The following is a 20004-nucleotide window of genomic DNA, read 5'->3' on the forward strand; positions in this document are numbered from 1 at the left end:
TCAGGTCACGATCTCGCGGTCCGTGAGTTCGAGCCCCGCGTCGGGCTCTGGGCTGATGGCTCGGAGCCTGGAGCCTGTTTCCGATTCTGTGTCTCCCTCTCTCTCTGCCCCTCCCCCGTTCATGCTCTGTCTCTGTCTGTCTCAAAAATAAATAAATGCTAAAAAAAAAAAAAATTTAAAAAAGCAACCTAAAATAATACGTGGTGATGATAAGAATCATCATCTTCAATGCCAAAACCCGGTCTGTGTTCAGGGCCACGACGTAGAGGCCTTGGAGATGCTCTCGGTCAGAGCAGGGAGATGCCCTACTCCTAACAGTCAGCTTCAGACACTCTTCCCAGGAGGTTTTTCAACCGCACACCCCCAAATCAGCATGCCCCAACCCCAAGCGGGCTTTGCTTCCTCTTACCTCGCGGGCAGTGAGCGGCATTGACCTGCCCCGTCGCCCTGGCCCATCGCCTGCCGTTGGGACGGCCCCTCCCTGCTGCTCCCCAAACCTCCGTGTGTCACCGATCCTGTCATTCCTCTTGCACACCTTCCCCGCCCCAGCGTCGACCTGCCACGCCTGGTGATACCTGTGTGATACCTGCCCTCTGGCCTTGGGCCCCCAGCCCAGCCTGCCCGGAGCTCCTGGGGCCCTGCCACCTCCTCACCCACGGTCAGCAAGGACGCGCTCAGAGCTCCCTGACCTGGTTCAGGGACCTCCACGGACTGGCCCCAGCACACAGTTAACTCCTGCACTGCCTGCTCCCCTGCCAACTGCAGCCACAGGACCTCTGCCCACTTGCTGCCCCCAGATCAAGCTGAGAACAGCCTTAGCACCAGAGTCTCGACCCTTAGGAGGCATAAAGGCAAGGGAAAGGGGGGAGAAGGAGACGTCAGCGAGTCAGGCGTCCTAACATCCTAAAAACCTCAATGGCTTCCATCTGGACGCGGCCAGCAATGGGCAATTCACTGCCCCTCGCCACCCCCCAGAGCAGCCGCTCGCCTTCCGCCAGCTCTGAAATCCAGAGCTGAAGTCTGTCCTTGCCTGTGGTCTGAATTCGCCCCGCTCCCTGCCCCAGACCCCAGAGAGCAGTTGTGTGACGACCTTGACCTCAGCCCTCCTGGGTCTTCTCTCCCAACCCGAGCTCAGGGCAGACAGCCTCCCGTCCATTTGGCCAGAACAGAAGCCTCTCATTCTCTCTCTCTCTCATCCCCTTGCTGGGAATGGAAACCGTCCCTCCTGCCTGCGGGCTGTGGGTTCCTCGCCACGTTTGTAATAAACTCTGCCCTCCCAGGTACTCCTGAGAGGGATGTCCCTCCAGACGTGACCTCTTGGCCACTCGTCTCTGGCCACCTGAAATCACAGCTCTACTGTCTGAGGCAAAGGATTAGCCAGCAGGATGGGACCTCTCCAATAGATCCCGCAGAGCATACCTGGCATTTAGGGATCGGGACATGAATGCTGGGACTACCGGGGGCTTGCTGGGGTGACGCAGCTGGCCCTGGTGCCGAAGGAGCTCCCTAGGCCCCCACAAGTCGGGTCAAGCTGCCCCAAGGCAGGCCCTTGTCTTAGTGCTCTCTGACCTCTAACCCCTTAACACGTGTTTCGCTTGGCTGATTATTTATGGGCAGGGTCATTAATCAAACATCCTCAGACTTGCAGGCAGGTAGGAAAGGAGGCAATATCCCAGGACAAACCTCCTGTATCTGTGTCATTAGGCAAAAAAAAAAAAAAAAAAAAAAAAAAAGATTTAAAAAGATATGCTCTGCCTGGAGCAAGGGAAGCCACCCTCCTGAATATTCTAAGATCACCTGACCACCTGCCCTGAAAGGGACTTGGACTGAGGTGAGGGGAGGAGAAGGGGGTTGGGAACTCACCCATGAGGAACTCGGAGGGCGGGGCTCGGGGAAGCCGAGCACTAGCGTGAGCAGAGGGGGGCGGTGGGAAGTGGGGTGCCTCAAGTCCAGGTCCCCATTCTTTACGTTTTACAGAGGAAAACAGAGGCAGAAAAGGCGGTTCTTAAGCTTTCCTGAGTCTCTAAAGTCGTTGACCACTCAATAGAAGTTCTGCACCTGTAATCAAGAAAGATGTACCTGCACATGTACCACCTCTGCATACAATTTAAGGACCACTTAAACCTCCACAGAGTCCGTGGGACCCCAGGTTCTGAACCCTCGGAGGGATGGGAAGCCACAGAGATCGCGAGCGTGCTCTCCTGTCTGCACACCGTCCTAACTGGCGTATGCTCCGCTCAAGGAGCCACCTGGTCCCTCACCACTCTGAGAGCCCGTACCCTAGAAGGCCCATGTTGGGAAGAAACTGGGGTTTGCCTGGACAGTCCTGGCGTAATCCTATTACACCCCTTTTCCTATGAAGAGAGCCCTGGTTCAGATGATATCCACTATGGTCACCCCAGAGGGAGGGAACCGTTCTGTTACCCAGGTCGGTGGGGGGGGGGGAGGGCTTGTCCCCACAGCAGCCATACATCATCCCATCAGAGAGGCCACTAACCCACAACTAGACCTAGCCACCAGAGGATGGCAAGAGGTTTGTCCTCGCAGGATTCAAGTTTTGCATCCCCGAATTCACTGTTGTGTGACCACTACTCGCTGATGGCCCTTTTGAGTTTCCGCAAGACTTTAGTTTTGAGTCTGTTCACACGTCTTCCCTTTCTTTGCTTTGGTTTCCTGGAGTTCTCCTGTTTTTGCACTCTCTCTTGAATGACTCAGAAGATGTTTACTTGAAAGCTAGTTATACAAGCCACTTGAAGCATTTTCCCCAAAGCACATCCTATGAATAGAATAAACAAACTTCAATTCTAAAATGATACTGGAGTGCATCCATAATTGCAGTGGTTAAACTGTAATTTTCATTGACAAAGACACAGCCACCCAGATATGCAGATTATCCCAAATTTCATCAAATCCGAATGGGAGTGGAAGGCCAGACTCTGAATGGACTATTTAGCCCCGATGACCCTAACTGCAAAGTGTTCTCTTTCTATTCCAAAGCGCTCAAACCGATGGAGCTGGAGAAGATATCTGAAGGTTTGAAAAAGCCCTGGAAGAAACTGATGAGTGGTCCTCGGGAGACTGATGACGAACGGGCCAAGGTGAGACCCGACGTAGCCTCAGAAGAGGCGATGCCCCACGCCCTGGACCGAGAGACACAAGACACAGAAGCCCACGGCTTCATCCGAATTCAGAGAAACTCCATCTTCAATCGCTCCATGAGACGCAGAAGCAAAGGCAAAGCCAGAGACGCTCCTGAACAGAACACCCGCCACCCGGCAGGTCAGTACCATGGGCCGCTGGCACAGCTGTCCCTTGACACGCAGGTGAAGCCATCAGGGCTGAAAGGCCCTGATGAAAATAAAGAAGAATAAGAGGGCTTGCAACCTAGCAAGGACAGGTCCACTAAAGGAAACATTTTGAAGTTGTTACCTAAAGAATTCAAATTCGGGGCGCCTGGGTGGCGCAGTCGGTTAAGCGTCCGACTTCAGCCAGGTCACGATCTCGCGGTCCGTGAGTTCGAGCCCCGCGTCAGGCTCTGGGCTGATGGCTCGGAGCCTGGAGCCTGTTTCCGATTCTGTGTCTCCCTCTCTCTCTGCCCCTCCCCCGTTCATGCTCTGTCTCTCTCTGTCCCAAAAATAAATAAACGTTGAAAAAAAAAAATTTTAAAAATAAAAAAAAAAAAAAAAAAAAAAAAAAAAAAGAATTCAAATTCCCCCAAGATGATGATGAGGGTCCTTCAGGAGAAAGTGTTGACCCAAACTATAAGATAAGACTGGCTTCTATCGAAAAGAGCTTGCTCTAGGACTCAACAGAACACCCAGATGTGCACGCATCCCAGCAGGGAGGCTTGGAGGTGTCCACATTTGGGTGCATCTGGGGACAGGAGTTTCCTGAGTGGTGACATCTCACCCTTGTTCTCTCACTGGTGCTGCGACGGCCAGAGCTCCTGCTGTCCTGGGAATATCTGAGATGAATACCTCGGGAATAGCTTTGCAGCTGGATCCCTTAATCTTTTAACCCAGCTCCTAGTGTATCTGCCCGAAGTGTATTTTATCTGCCCGAAGTGTATTTCTTGAGCAGAATGAAGCTCAGAAACTTTTACAAACGGGGGAGTTGTCAGAGCTACGACTGAAATACTATATTCGTGGAAGCTGGGTGGACGGTACATTATATTACTCTCTTGACTTTCGTGTGTGTTCGAAAATCTTAATAAATTAAAAGTTAGAAACACACCCACACACAAAGGAAGTTAGAGTCTCTGCCCTTGACGGACCCACAATATTGTGATGATGTCATTCTACTGCAAGTGACGCATCATACAAGAGAGGTAACGGCAAAAAACGTGACCCTTCTGGTGGGGTTAGGAAAGATTCCTCAAAGAAGATGATATTTTAGACGAGTCATGAAGGGTGCATAAGGACGTGGCCAGAGAGAGAACAGGAGCTAACTTGGCTGAGCACTTGTAGGTACTCAGTGCTAAGGGTGCCCTTACCATACCCATTTCACAGATTAAAAAAAACAAACCCTGGGGCACCTGGGTGGCGCAGTCGGTTAAGCGTCCGACTTCAGCCAGGTCACGATCTCACGGTCCGTGAGTTCGAGCCCCGCGTCGGGCTCTGGGCTGATGGCTCAGAGCCTGGAACCTGTTTCGGATTCTGTGTCTCCCTCTCTCTGACCCTCCCCCGTTCATGCTCTGTCTCTCTCGGTCTCAAAAATAAACTTTAAAAAAAATTAAAAAAAAAACAAAAAACAAACCCTGAAGCAAACAGAAATTGAGTCACTTACCCTAAATCACACAGCTAGTGAGTGGCCGGGCTTGAACTGGAGTTTAGATCCTTCTAGTCCCAAAGCCTGTGCATGGGGAGAAGGGGTTAGGGTGGCTCTCTCTAACAGAAATATAACGCAAGCCACGTACATCATTTAAAATTTTCCAGGGGCCACATTTAAAAAGGAAAAAGAAATGGCTAATATTCATTTTAACATGTTAGTGAACACAATGCATCCAAAATATTATCGTTCTATCATGTAGTCAATAATCAATATAAAAAATTTGTAATAAGACATTTTGCATTTTTTTTGCACTCAGTCTTTAAAATCTGTTGAGTATTTTATACTTACGGCCCCTCTCAATTTGCATGCTCAGTTTTCACTGGAAATATTTGATCTGGATTTAGCTTTCATAAAATGTACAGTCAGAAAAAGATTTACATATCCAGATTGTTCCAAATATCCTTAAAAGTTTTCCAATAACTGAACTGAGTATCAGTTTTTACATTTCAATTTAAACTAATTTAAGTTTTAAAAAAATGAAGAATTTACTTCCTGGGTCACACCAGCCACGTTTCAAATGCATAACGGCCACACGTGGCTGACAGTGGCCCAGGGATGGCACAGGGTTAGAGCACGACAAGCAGACAGAAAAGCAGATACGGCTGCCCAAGGCCAGGGGCCGGGGGTCTTTCTGAGCAGAGGCAAAGGCGAGTATCTGAGGTGAGGCTGGAGAGGGGACCCAGGTCAGGGGGGAAAGAGTTTGTGGCTTCTCAAGCCCAGTCGGGAACCCTGACGCCCATGTAGACTAGAACAGGGTCACTTCACTTCTTGCCATCATCATAGCTGCCATTGATGTCCAGACCATAAGGTTTTCATCAGACTCAGAGTTGTATTTTTAAAATGACTCCCTGTTTCCCCTCCCTGCAGTTAACTCCTAAGACAGCCCAGAGCTTTCTGATCCAGAGTCCAAGGAGAAAATGCTCCCCCTGCTCTCGCTGGGGGGAGCGCACAAGCCGGCCAATGGCGCGGGGCTTCTCCTCCCCTCCCACACAACAAAAGAAGGCTTGTGCTCCCAGTTCACAGTTTGTGACTTAGGTGTGCGAGGTCAGCTGAATGGGTGCCCTTTCAAAGTCACACCAGAACACTGACTGACCACCCACCTACCGGCGGTCTGACGCCCCAGGGGAGGGAACTTGACTTATTTAATATCGATTAGGACTTGCAAAGTGACGTGTTAAAAGATTGACACGTTGCAAATGATTTTTTGTTCGGTAGAAACAGTAACACCAATGGTTCTGGTTTTACTGCCCTCTCAGACATTAACCAGGTTTGTATCTAAGTTTGCAATCCCATTTCCAATATTCTTTTTTCCACTGAGTGCATCTGCACGTGTGTGTGTGTGTGTGTGTGTGTGTGTGTACATGCATGTGAAGTTTCTTGCATCATAATTATAATTTTTGTAGAGATGGCGTGCCAGGTCACCAAATACGTGCAAGCCGTGGCAAATTCCCCTCCAGGGGCGTGACCGGAAGAAAGCCCTCTTCCCTCCTTCTTCCCTCCTGGGGTGAAGCTGCTACTATGCAGAGAGAATTGCCTGAAAGGGGGAAGATGCACGTTTTCTAGCTCTCTGCCTTTCTTAAATGTCACAGGTTCACTGGAAAATGCACAGTCTGTGGATAAGCCCCTGACCGTGAATGTCCCCCAGGGCAGAATGCCTCGGTGGAGAACCCCAGTACAGCCAGACCCAGGAGCCAAGAGAACAAGGTAAGAAGAGAGGGCAAATCAGAGGAGGGGCCAGTTCATGACAAGATGTATCAGGACCGGTTGGTGCAAAGTACGGACGGCTGCAAGGATGTCTTATGTGTGTTTGTTTTTTTTTAAGTAATTTTTATTTGCCTGTGTTTAAAAAAAAAAAATTCACCATCTCCTTTAAAAAAAAAAATAACCCATTGTTACTCTTCCATCATAAAACTGGGAAATTGTAGACATTACTGATTTCGACAAGTAGAAAAGGAAAATCCCTGTGTGGTGCCACCACCCAGAGAGGCTTTAATATGTTGTATCTGTTGCAAGGTGCTTTTTCCTGTATGTTTTATGCCTATTTTCTCTTCATAAAGTAGGATCTTACTATATATCCTGTCTTCAAACCTACTTAATAGTGTATCACAAACCCTTCTGCATGTTACTAAATATTTTTCTACACAATTATTCAATGGCTATAAAGTAATCTATAGTATGATAGGATTATAATTCATTAATCATGTTATGGTTGTTGGATGTTTGGGTATTGTAGCAGCTAGGACTAAATTTAGCTGCTTGTAACCAAAAAGCACAGCTTAGAATGACAGAGATCTATTTGACTCTTGAGTGAAAGAAGCCTGGGGGGTTGTGACAGCAACTACTTCATGCCTTCAGCTATCAAGGTGGCTGCCAGAGCTCTGGCCATCACAGCCATAGTTCAGATGGCAGGAAGAAGAAAAGCAGAGGGTGGTGGGGACTCGTGGTGGCCTACTCTGTTCTCCTCTTATGGAGCTTCCCTGAAGCCCACTCAACTACTGGTGCTTACATCTCATTGGCCCAAACTGACTGGGTCACACGGCCACCTCCATTTGCGCGCCAGGAAAGCCGGGAAATGTATCTCTTTCAAACCAGGTCTGTTTCCACCTCCGGAAATTGGCTCCACACCAAGGAATAAAAGAGAATGGATACGGGGGAGGCAACAGCAATGTCCGACCCAAGGGAGTTCCAGTTTTTTGCTGGTCTATAAGCCACACTATGAGAAATATCGTCGTGGCAAAATCCCGACACCCATTCCTCCTTATTTCCTTAAGTTCTTAGAAACTTCGCACCTTCTACAAGTCCCGGGTTACAGGGAAGTCGTGTTCCCATATTTGTACTGGGGAAGTACGGGATAGACATCCTGTCGCAGAAACAGGTGGTGGGCATTCTTTTGCTCCCTGACACGGCTTTGACCACAGGCCCTTGATTATACATATAATTTAATCATTTAAATACATAACTTAATAAAAAATATACACACGGACCTATTTCACTTACATGTAATTACATAATGAAGGCAGCTGCCTCCTGTCGCGTGTGTTTGGGCTTAAGAGCCAAAGAACGACACCGTAAATATCTTCCCACCCACACAGGACGCTCAAGAGCTGGTGGGGGAAGTCACTCTTAGCTCATCCCTCTTGTCCAGGGGTCAGCAGGAGTGACAGTGCAAATATTTCACAAGCAGGGCCCAACTGCTGTCCCAGAGGGGCAGCGGAAAGACCCTGGGAGTAGGGGAAAGGGAAAGGACTCAGGACATGGCTCTTTCCCAAGCAGCGCACAAATGTTTCCATATTTTCACAATCAATAAAAAAGAGGGTGAGGCTAAGGAGACTGGTTACCAGGCTTTGTTTTTGCTGGGGGATCATTGTCAGAGTTCTGGGAGCTGCCCACACCTTCCCACGGGGGTTCCCCCTTGTAGTTGCTGGGGCTCCCTGGAGAGCCAGAGCCAGCAGGATGTGGAGAGAGAGGGTGGGGGACGTTCCATGTAAGGAACTGGTTCACAGTTGTGGAGGCTTGATGAGTGCAGAATCCGCTCGGTGAGTCTGGGGCCGGAGACTCAGGGAAGAGCTACAGTCGGAGTCCAGAGGAGGCCCGCCGCACAATTCCTTTTTGCCCTGTGAGGTTACTTAGTCTTTGTTCTGTTAAGACCTTCAACTGTTTAGATGAGGCCCACCCACATTATGGAGGATAAACTGCTCTGCTCAAAGTCCACTGACTTAAGTGTTAATCTCAAAAAACATCTTCACAGAAACACCCAGAATGATATTTGACCAAATATCTAGGCACCACGGCCCAGCCAAGTTGACACCTGAAATCAACCATCATATCCCCCATTTTCACCCTAGTGAGGGGGGTTTCAAGAGATCTCTGTAAACGGGGGGTGGGGGGGGGAGCGGTGTGGAACACAAGGACCAGAACCTGGTTTGCTCCTGGAAACATCTAGAGATGAGCTGGCTGACGGCCTCATGGGAGGGGTGGGGAGAGGGCAGAGCAGGGAGTGAGGGGCATCTACCCCAAAGGCAAGGCAGGGGCACATGTTTTCTTGGAGCCAAGTATAGATCTCAAGGGAGGGGACCAGCCATGAATCACTTTGAAAAGGACTCCACCCAACACGGCTTCCTGCTAGGGGCCAGGTGGATCTTGGCAGAAAGCAGCCGAAAGTGGCCGGCTCGAGAGCTTTGCACCCGCCAGAGAACCATGGCCAGAGACCCCCCGTGAGGTATCTCCAAGGAGCTCCCCACAAGTGCCCCACTTTGAGGGCCCAAACAGCAGCTGGGGGCGGGGGGTGGGCAGGAGACGACAGGGCAGGAAGCAGAAGATTCCCAGCTGTGGCCGGCACTGGGAGAAGAGAGGCGCCCAGAAATAACGTTGGGGTGCACTTCTGAACACCTAGGGAAAGAGAGCATTTGTTGGTAACCCAAGAGTGACCAGAAGAGCTTTGCACGTGGTCTGCCTGAGATTTCACGCAAGGCCAAGCACAAGCAGATGGAATTGGGGTTGGAGAGGAAGCCTGGGGACCCTTCCCGTTTGCACCCTCCCCAGTCCAGGGGGTCCCTGCGCATACCTCCGTCTTGTGACCTAGTGAGGACGGAGGTTCTGGAGAGCTTATGTAGGTGGATCTCAGGATCTCCGCTGTGAGATTTGTTTCTGTTATGTTCTCTGAACTAGATACCTGTGGCAGGGTAAGTCACAATGTATCCGCTATGGAAAAGTTTTCTAGAGGAAAACCTCCTGATGGGCCATCGGGCTCCCAGGGCTTGAGCTATTGCTTTTTTTTTTTTTTTTTAAGTTTTTATTATTGATTTCTGAGAGAGACAGAGTGCGAGTGCGGGAGGGGCTGAGAGAGAGGGAGACACAGAATCCAAAACAGGCTCCAGGCTCCCAGCTGTCTGCACAGAGCCTGACGCGGGGCTTGAACCCACGAACCGTGAGATCATGACCTGAGCCAAAGTCGGACGCTTAACGGACTGAGCCACCCAGGGCCCCAAGCTATTGCTTTTAAAGGTAAAAACCAAAATGTAAGTTTCTCCTGGGAAATGTTACCCTTCGACGGTCAAGAAGCTACTACATCAGGATGCGTTAGATGTGACACGTCTGAGATAACATTTGTGGGTGCCGTGCACGAGGACCATCCATTCTCTTCTATTCGTCTGCTCACGCCTCATTTCACTAGGCACCCCAGCATTTGGAGGCTCGGACCTTTATGTAAAGTAATGTGATCCCTGCTCTGGCCCACATCCTGTGTCCCCACCTTCGCACACCGTGTCCCTCATTCAGAGTGCCCTGGTTCCATAAGTCCAGTTGTCTCTCGCTATGTTTCCACAGACACATTCCCAGGGCCTGTAGCTACCCGTTCCTGCTGGACGCCCTTTTATTCTAAGTTGGGAAAATAACTCTGTCACCTAGATTCATGCATGTAAATGCAGGTTTTGTGATCCAAATTTAACAGAGGACAGAAGAAAACAGAAAAGGAAAGGAAAGAACCCTCCATGGTACAAAGGCTGGAAACAACTGAGGAGGGACTAGAGCGTCTACCTCATGCAGGGTCCCAAATGGTTTCTCCCTCTTTTCTGTAATTGCTACTATAGTTAGTGTCTTCGTAAAGGTAATTTTAAAGGGACTCATTGAAGGAAATTTTACATTACAACAAAACGTGCAAATCTTGGGCACACGGTGTGATGAATGTATTAGTCAGCTCAGTTGCTGTAACAAAATAGATTGGGTGCTTAAACAGCAGACGTCAATTTTCTCCTCATTCTGGAAATTTGAAGTCCAAGATCAGGGTGCCACTGTGGTCAGACTGTGGGAGGGCTCTCTGCCTGGCTTGCAAACAGCTACTTTCTCATAGGTCCTCACGTCGTGGACAGAGAGGGAAAGAAAGGTCTGGCCTCTTCCTCTTCATGGGGGCTCCACCCTCATGACCTCATCTAAACCTAATTCCAAAGGTCCTACCTCCAAATACCATCACGTGGGGGTTAGGGCTCTAACGTGTGAATTTGAGAGGGGTGGGGGACACGATTCAGTCGACAGCAATACATTTTTACATACATATACACCCACTTGAACATTGTTACATAAAAAAATTCAACTGAATGATTTTAAAGGTCTGATTGGCTTTACTAATCCATTCCTGAATCAGGCAGCACCCCATCCAGCAAGTAGAGGGCAGCTCTGAAGGGCGCTACAATGGAAGGGTTTTTCAAGGCAAGACAAGAATATCATAAACAGGAAGAAAGGATTATTTCAGGAGAGGTCACCTTCATTTGGGGACAAAAGGGTTTCAGTTGGTGGATTACCTCATCTTCCTTTAGGGGGTGAAGAGGGTCCAGGTGACAGATTATCTTATCCGTGCTGATCAAAAACTTCCTGGCTGACCAGGTACAGGCTATAGTCCTGGGGTCTTGAAACTCCCATTAGGTTAAATGTTGAATCTTGGTTTAATGACTTAGGGTCTTAACCTCAGTGGCACCATCTTGGGCCTGTGATTTTCTTTTTAACACCATCACACCATCAACCAGACCAAAAACAACATTTCCATTGGCCCATGAGTCTCCCTAAGACTCTTTTTTTTTCTGGTCAATACCTAGCCCTCTCACACATCACCATTTTCTGACCTCCATGACCATTTGCTTAGTTTTGCTGGTTCTTGACCCTCATGGGAATGCGATCGATCACACGGTGTGCACGCAATGCTGTCTGACTTTCTGAACATATTTTTTCCAGATGCATCAGTGTATCTACATCAGATTGCTCTTTTATTGCTGAGAAGTATCACCACCATTTGTTTACCCGTCTTTATGTTGGATATTTGGATTGTTTCCAGTTTTCAACTATTACGCATAAAGTTGCTGTGAACATTCTCAGACACGTCTTTTTGTGAATGCATGTAGTTGTTTCTCTTGGTGTATGCCCAGGAGTCGAAGTGCTGAGTTTTAGGATAGGTACGTGCTTAACAGTATTAGAAGAGCCAAATAATTTTTCAAAACAGTTGTACTATTCCACACTCCTACCAGCAAGGTATCAAAATACTGGTCACACCAGATGCTGGCCAACTCTGCACCTGTTCTGATATATTGAAGTTCCTCAATGTGGTTTTAATTTGTATGTTGCTGATGACAAATGATGTTGAATCCCTTTTCGTATACTCATTGGCCATTCACATATCTTCTTTTGTGAAGTTCCTCTTCAAGTCTTTTGTGCATTTTTTAAAATTTTATGTTTTTAATTTTTAGTAATTCTTTATATATCTTGAAGACAAGTCCTTGGTCAAATATAGATAGATATATAGATATAGATATAGATATAGATATAGATATAGATATAGATATATAGATATATAGATATAGATATAGATATAGATATAGATATAGATATAGATATAGATATGGATATTCTACCAGTCTGGGGCTTCTCTTTTAATATTCTTGTCCTTTAATGATCAGAAATTTTCATCTTGATGAAGACTAATTTATCAATTTTTTCCCTTGCTTTTCCTTTTCCATCCTAAGAGATATTTGACTACTTCGAAGTCATAAAAATATTCTATGTTTTTCTTATAAGAACGTTATACTTTGGGGTGCCTGGGTGGCTCAGTCAGCTGGGCGTCTGACTCTTGATTTTGGCTCAAGTCATGATCTCGTAGTTAGTGGGTTTGAGCCCCATGTCCGGCTCTGCCACTGCTTGGGATTCTCCCTCTCTATCTGTCTCTCTCTCTCTCTGTCCCTCCTCCACTCCCTCTCTCTCTCTCAAAATAAATAAACAAACTTAAAAAAAAAGAGCTTTATACTTTTAGCTTTCCCATTTAGGTCTGTGCTCCATATGCATACAAGTTGCTCTAGAGTCATTTATTTATTTATTTAGTAGATTTTTAAAAATTTTTATTTATTTTTGAGAGAGAGAGAGAGAGAAAAGTGCAGACTGGGGAGGGGCAGAGAGAGAGGGAGACACAGAATCCGAAGCAGGCTCCAGGCTCTGAGCTGTCAGCACAGAGCCGGATGCAGGGCTCAAACCCACAAACTGTGAGATAATGACCTGAGCCGAAATCAGACGCTTAACTGACTGAGCCACTCAGGCGCCCACCACCCCCCCCCCCCAAAAATCTGCTGACTGCAGACATGTGGATCTTTTCTGGACTTTTATTCTGTTTTATTGATCTAAGTGCCTTTCCTTATGCCAATATCACACTGACTTAAATACTGTAGCTTTATACTAAGTCTTAAAATCTGGTAGTGAAAGCTCTCCTACTTTGTTCTTTTTAAAGATTGTCTTGGATATTTTCAGTCCTTTGCATTTCCATATAAATTTTAGAATCAGTTTGTCAATTTCTAAAAAAAAAAAAAAAAAATGTCTGCCAGGATTTTGGTTAAGATTGCATCGTCTCTCTATATAAATTTGGATATCACTGACACCTTAATATTAGCACCTTAAATTGTTCAATCTATGAACATGTCCTAACCTTCTGTTTATTTAGATTTTTTTAAAATTAACCCAGCAACCATTTGCAGTTTTTAGCATTGAGGATTTACACATATTTTAATCGCATTGTTCTGAGGATTTTAACGCTTTTGATCCTATTTTAAATGCCAGTGTTTTGTAATTTCACTTTTCAATTGTCCACTGGTAGTATGTTCAAATACAATTAATTTTTGCATGGCTACCTAGCATCCTGTGACCTTGATACATCACTTATTAGCTCTAATTATTTGTATATTTCTTTGATTTTTCTATGCACACAACACTGCCATCCGTGAATAAAGATGGCTTTAGTTCTTCTTTTCCCCCAAGTTTCATGCGTTCTCCTTGTTTTTTCTCGCTTTATTACAGTGGCAAAGTCTCCATTACAAGGCTGGATAGAGGTGCTGTGAGTAGATATCCCTGTTTTAGGTCCTGGTCAAGAATGCTTTGATTGCAAAGACCAGAAACCTACTTAAACGTGTTCAAGTAGAAGAGGGATATTGAACAACTTAAATTTGTTCAAGTAAAAAAAGGATGCTGGAGTCCTGAAGAATCCAAGTATAAAAGATAAAGCCCAGCTTTACAGAGATGGAAAAGCTATCAGGAACCAGAGCCACTTTCTGGTTAGAAGGCCACGGAAGGCCACGGCCTCCATTCCTCTCTACTTCTCTCTATGGACTGCTCTATTCTCCTGCTCTCCCCCAGACCAGCTTCTTCTCACTGCCTGTCAGCTGGTGCATGACCCAAAATGGCAGATATGGACAGTATGACCTTTCAGTTTGGTTCTCCACAGCGAGTGGATACCTCCTTTTGTGTCTCTCAGAGAGAAAGACTTTCGAAAGAAAAGAATCTGGTTGGCCAAATGTTTATCGCTGGGCCAATCGCTTAAAAGAATAGGAGGTAGGATCAATGGGGCCATTCCCAGGTATCACAGGGAACCATGTTTGGGAGTATCTTGGAGATGTCTGCGAAGGATAGCCAGGCACCCAAAACACACCCAGTGTAGTAGAGTCTGGGTCTCCTGCACACGAGGCTGCCAAAGGGGACACGAGTAAGGTAAGGAGCAGCAGAATGCAGGTAGGAACAGTAGGGACTGGAGGCAGTAGATTAGAAGACTGAGGTCCTCTGAAACTCAGAGTGGCCCAGGAACCAGTCCTCCAGTTTGCAAGAAGCTTGGATGGTGCTGCTCTGGAGTGTGTGACCTTCTTAGTCAGTGCCTGCCCCCAGAGGTTCTAGAATTGTCCACAACACACCCAAGGGTGTCCTGCAAGTCTTCTTTCGTAGGCCAGTGACAGCAGTGTCACAGGGCTGCTGAACAAGAGGGAAGCACAATTACTGTGGACAAATGTGCTATAAAGAGGGGTGCAGGAAGGGAACTAACATTTGTTGAGTGCCTTTATGTGCATCAGCTCTTTAAATTCTCTTATCATGGGGTGCCTGGGTGGTTCAACCAGATAAGCATCCGACTCCGGCTCGGGTCATGATCTCATGGGTTCATGAGTTGGAGCCCCGTATTGGGCTCTGTGCTGACAGCTCAGAGCCTGGAGCCTGCTTCAGATTCTGTGTCTCCCTCTCTCCGACCCTCCCCAGCTCGTGCTGTCTGTCTGTCTGTCTCTCTCTCTCTGTCTCTCTTTCGGTCAAAAATAAATACTAAAACAATTTTAAAAAATAAATCCTTATTGTTATCCCCATTTCACAGACAAGAAAACTAAGACTCAACAAAAGTTGGTAACTAGGTCACCTGTGCACAGCTGGTGAGACAGTTAGACCATGAACCCCGGGCCCCACACGCCATGATCTCTCACGTCTCAGGCTGCCTCACATGAAAGTGCTGCCAGGATAAACTTGGCTGTAAGAAGGAGGGTGTTCCTATTAACCTACTCACAGGGGCAAAGTCAGGAGGCACAGGGAGCCTCCTCTCTCTAGTCCACTGCCAGCTTGGTCCCTTAGGGGTTCTCTCAAGTCAAAGCATTGCACATTGGGTCTTTACTATAGCTGCAATGTCACAAATCGGGGTTCTAGTCCCAGAAATCATGTCATATCATAAACTACCAAATAGATAGATAGATAGATAGATAGAAACTACCAAATTGACAGATAGATAGATAGATAGATAGAACAGAACTCAAACATGAACTTTTATAAATTGACATTTCTACATCAAATTAAGCTACATTATACAATTTCATGTGAACACTTTTTCTGCATGAACTGAGCAGGCTGATGCTTAAAATATTTGTCCACTGATCTTCCAACCAAAAATACCCTTGTCTTTTCCTGGCAGTGCTCTGAGGGAACTGCAGGAGTTCATTATTCCACGGATGGTCAGTCTGCATTAAACATTAGAATCACCCCAGGGCTGACACTCAGGGGGAAGATGGAGGCAGCCTCACTAAGTGTTAACAACTCTGCTCCAGCTGGTTCAGCCAGACCCTCCTGGCTATTAAATACTGTGACCATTATTCCTGGATCCATTTCCCAAATGGTCACTGTCATCAAATCCTTCATCGCCACCAAAGAGTCATGCATGGCACTGTGAGTCTTTGAGTGCTGATACAGGGCAAGGAACAGTTTCCATATTGGAAACTGTACATGTTTCCATGGAAATGTACAAGTTCCAGGTACCATAACCCTGGGGGCAGCTTGTCAGATGTTCATCAGTGCTAGTTTGGGTTGTTCCTAGGAGAGTCTGAGAGTCTTCACAAACTGTAAATGCCTATTTACTGAATAACTGAAAGAAATACTGAATCACTTCAGGTCTGGGGCTGCCTCTTTTATTTATTTATTTATTTTAATTTTTTTTAACGTTTATTTATTTTTGAGACAGAAAGAGACACAGCATGAATGGGGGAGACACAGCAGAGAGAGAGGGAGACACAGAATTGGAAGCAGGCTCCAGGCTCTGAGCCATCAGCCCAGAGCCCGACGCGGGGCTCGAACTCGCGGACCGCGAGATCGTGACCTGAGCTGAATGAAGTCGGACGCTTAACCGACTGAGCCACCCAGGCGCCCCCGGGGCTGCCTCTTTTATTCAAGGAAACTACTTTCTTTCGAGCTTCGCCATTAGTCAGTCATTTGAGACAATACGGGAGCTGAAGAAATGCAGGCTGACTGTAGTCAAGCCTCTACTGATGTATGAGAAACACAGGAAAGAGAGAAACAGGAACAACATAGTACAGATGCATTCAGCAAAATCCAAACAGGACAAATGACCCAATTTCTCAACAAAGTGCAAGGAGAAAAGAAAGGGATATTAACCAACTGCTCCGTGTAGACCCCATGTGAATCCTGTTTCGGACAAACACTCTGGGAAGGAAAGGTTCAACGCAACCAGGGAAATATTCTCAATGGGGCTTGCTTCAAAATAATCCCAGGAAGGAGTGGGTAGGAGTAGAGATGCAAGAAAATAAGTCAATCATCCATTGCTGTTGGAGGTGGGCGTTAAGTCCTCAGAGAGTTCCTTAGAGTTTTTGTCTACTTTAGTGTCTGTTTGAAATTGCCCGTAATAAAAAGTTTAATTTTTATTAGGGTTAGTTTTTTGAAAGCTGATTAAAAAAAAAAAAGAAAAGAAATAGGCAGGAGCTGAGGTAAAGCAATCCTCCAGTCCTGTCCCACTCCTGCCCATGTGCCCCTTTCCAGAAGGTTGGGCAGAATCATCAGCTCTCACCGCTGGCCATGGTGGCCTGGGGGGCATTCACTGTAGAGTCCTTGCAGGCAGGAAAACGGCAAGTTTTGCTCCCTCCTAAGTACCTAGCACACATCTGACAGGCCAGAGGCACTCAATATTTGCAAACGACTAATGAAGATTGATGAATGAATGCATGCATGCATGCATGCAGTTTCCCCGGGCAGAGGTTTGTACCCGGGAACCTGACGACACGCCTGTGCAGACTGGTCCAGCAGTGGCCCAAGAACGGGCAGATTAAGGTTCTTGCAAAGCCAGGTTACAATGTCACCAGGATGGGAGCACCTGGGTGGCTCAGTCAGTGAAGTGCCTGACTTTGGCTCATGTCACGATCTCCTGGTTCGTGAGTTTGAGCCCCACATCTGGATCTCTACCGAAAGCACAGAGCCTGCTTCAGATCCTCTGTCCTCCTTTGTCTCTGCCTCTACCCCGCTGGTTCTCTCTCTCCCTCCCTCTCTCTCTCTCTCTCTCTCTCTCAAAAATAAATAAACTTGGGGCGCCTGGGTGGCGCAGTCGGTTAAGCGTCCGACATCAGCCAGGTCACGATCTTGCGGTCCGTGAGTTCGAGCCCCGCGTCGGGCTCTGGGCTGATGGCTCAGAGCCTGGAGCCTGTTTCCGATTCTGTGTCTCCCTCTCTCTCTCTGCCCCTCCCCCGTTCATGCTCTGTCTCTCTCTCTGTCCCAAAAATAAATAAAAAACGTTGAAAAAAATTTAAAAAAAATAAATAAACTTAAAACAAACAAACAACAACACAAACAACATCACCAGGATGGATAAATACTCCCTGCAGCTTCGGCAAAAAAATGCAACATCTCTAGCGCACAGGGATTTGCCTGCCCAGCTGCCTTTTGGAAATAACGCACTTTCCCACCTCCCCCAGCAAGAGAGGAGGCCCAACGCCCTCAACACTAAAAATGCAAATAGAGCTTCATAATTAATTTCCTCTCTGGCTTCCCCCCACCCGGGCACTGGCTGAGGCCCCCCGGATTGCCCACCCAGTCAGTCTGTGGACCATAAACAAAAGACAGGAAAGCATTCAGAGGATCTCAGGCCACTTGGACATGGTGACGGAAGAGGTTTGAATTTTCGATCTCTGAAATTGTTTCTATTTTTACACCGTCTCAGAACAAATATAACTGTGACTTATGTTTCACAGTTTATGCAGCTAATTTCATATACTTCTGACAGCTATATCTTATTTTCAGCCGTTCTAAACTTTTTCCCCATTGGGAAGTTGAAGTTGCATATTCCCTACTTCCCCACAAGGCCTCCTTGACGTGGGCTGGGGGGGACAAGTGGCTCTGGGTGGGGGTGGGGTTCGAGATGGGCGTGGTCCTCCCACTCCGGCCCCGCCCTCTTTCCCCGCCCCACCCAGAAGTGACAGGCTCAGGAACCAGCCAGCAGCTCAGATCTTAAGGGGTCATGTGGACAGTTTCTTGGCCTTGCTGACCCCCTTAACTTTTTTTTTTTTAAATTTTTTTTTTCCAACGTTTATTTATTTTTGGGACAGAGAGAGACAGAGCATGAACGGGGGAGGGGCAGAGAGAGAGGGAGACACAGAATCGGAAACAGGCTCCAGGCTCCGAGCCATCAGCCCCGAGCCTGACGCGGGGCTCGAACTCACGGACCGCGAGATCGTGACCTGGCTGAAGTCGGACGCTTAACCGACTGCGCCACCCAGGCGCCCCAAACTTTTAAAATAACAGTAATAATGGCCTTTGGGCTAGGCTTGGAGCATGGATTTTACCCACTCATAATTACATCTTCAGTGTTTTAAACTACTGACACCTTCCCACTTGTTAAATGGTCCACTGGGGTTAATTTTGCCTAATTTTGCTGATTCTGGTCCATCTCAGCTGTCATTCATTTTCAAACTTCCTTACTTTGCCCTTGTATCTTCCTTCTAATTTTCTCTCTATTTTAATCACATTTTAAATGTTTTCCTTTAGTGTTTGACTTTTATAATGATTACCACTATTAAAATTCATGGCTTCTGAATTTTATGAATTTTAATGTCAAATCCCTTCTTTTCCTTTTATTTTACTTGTATCTTACCATTTACATTCCCTAAGCTTCTGGGGTTTTGTTGGCTTTAACTTATTGTTTTACTTCCGATTTCTTTTTAACTATAATCCTTCATACGCCCTTTTATTTTGTTTGCTTGACTGTTTATAACATTAACTTTTCAGCAACCTAATTTTGGTTCTTAAATTATTTTCTTGGTTCTCTCTACCCTTCATGCATAATGTTAATTATCCTGTTTGGTTTTTGTTTTTTTTTTTATTAGTCATGGTCTTATATCTTACTGATTGTGTTTTTTCCCCAAATTCTTTTGAATTCTTAATTTGAAAATGTTTGTACCTTACGGGCTGGCTCCGGGGAGGATGTGGAAGGCTGGGTAGGGGACCTAGGAAGCCTGTCTCCCTAGGCCTCAAGACCTGACTTCGCTGACCTTCGGAGGCCCGAGAGGGTCCCCATACAGGCAAGAGATCAGAGAAGCTCAGAGCAGAATTTGAGTCCTGGGTCACCTCACACCAGCATGTGGCTTTGGGTAAATAGATCTTCCCTCTCCCCACACCTCAGTCACCTCCTACTATAAAGGAGAAGAGCTGAGTGTGAACGCAGAAATACACAGACAGGACAGGCCAAGTGTGCAAGCACGTGGAAAACTGCCCCCCTGTACCCGGGACAGGTCACAGAAGAACAGACAGTGTGGTTTCATTTTTGCAAAATTCAAAACTCTGCCAAACTAAACAAGGTAGTCTGCCCCAAATGCAAAACCTGAATCTAATCACAGAAAACATCAGGAAAGTCCAAATCAAGAAACGTTCTACAAAAGAATTGGCCTGAAATCTTTGGTAAGTGTCAAGGTGAAACAAATCGAACAAAGACTTCCAGACCAAAAAAACCCAAAGAGGCCAGACACCTGAATGCAATGAGTAACCCTGGATTGGGTCTTTTTGCTCTAAAGGACGTTATTGGGACAATAGACAACATTTGAATGGAGTCTGAACATTAGTTGGCCATAAAGTAGC

The 20004-nt window shown here is 46.8% G+C and overlaps 1 protein-coding gene across 1 annotated transcript in view; it reads left to right on the forward strand.

The window, feature by feature from the left end:
- Window positions 1–3008: 3008 nt before the first annotated feature.
- NGEF (neuronal guanine nucleotide exchange factor) overlaps window positions 3009–20004 on the forward strand; it is a 73091-nt gene continuing 56095 nt past the window's right edge. The window contains exons 1-2 of the mRNA XM_047085911.1: window positions 3009–3279; window positions 6420–6534. Of these exons, the coding sequence (XP_046941867.1) occupies window positions 3009–3279; window positions 6420–6534 (386 nt within the window). The remainder of the gene's footprint in view (window positions 3280–6419; window positions 6535–20004) is intronic.

The sequence above is a fragment of the Lynx rufus genome, unplaced genomic scaffold (assembly GCF_022079265.1).
Source record: "Lynx rufus isolate CCGP_SWC_20201006 ecotype Redwood Valley unplaced genomic scaffold, mLynRuf1.p SCAF_2, whole genome shotgun sequence".
NCBI lineage: Eukaryota > Metazoa > Chordata > Mammalia > Carnivora > Felidae > Lynx > Lynx rufus.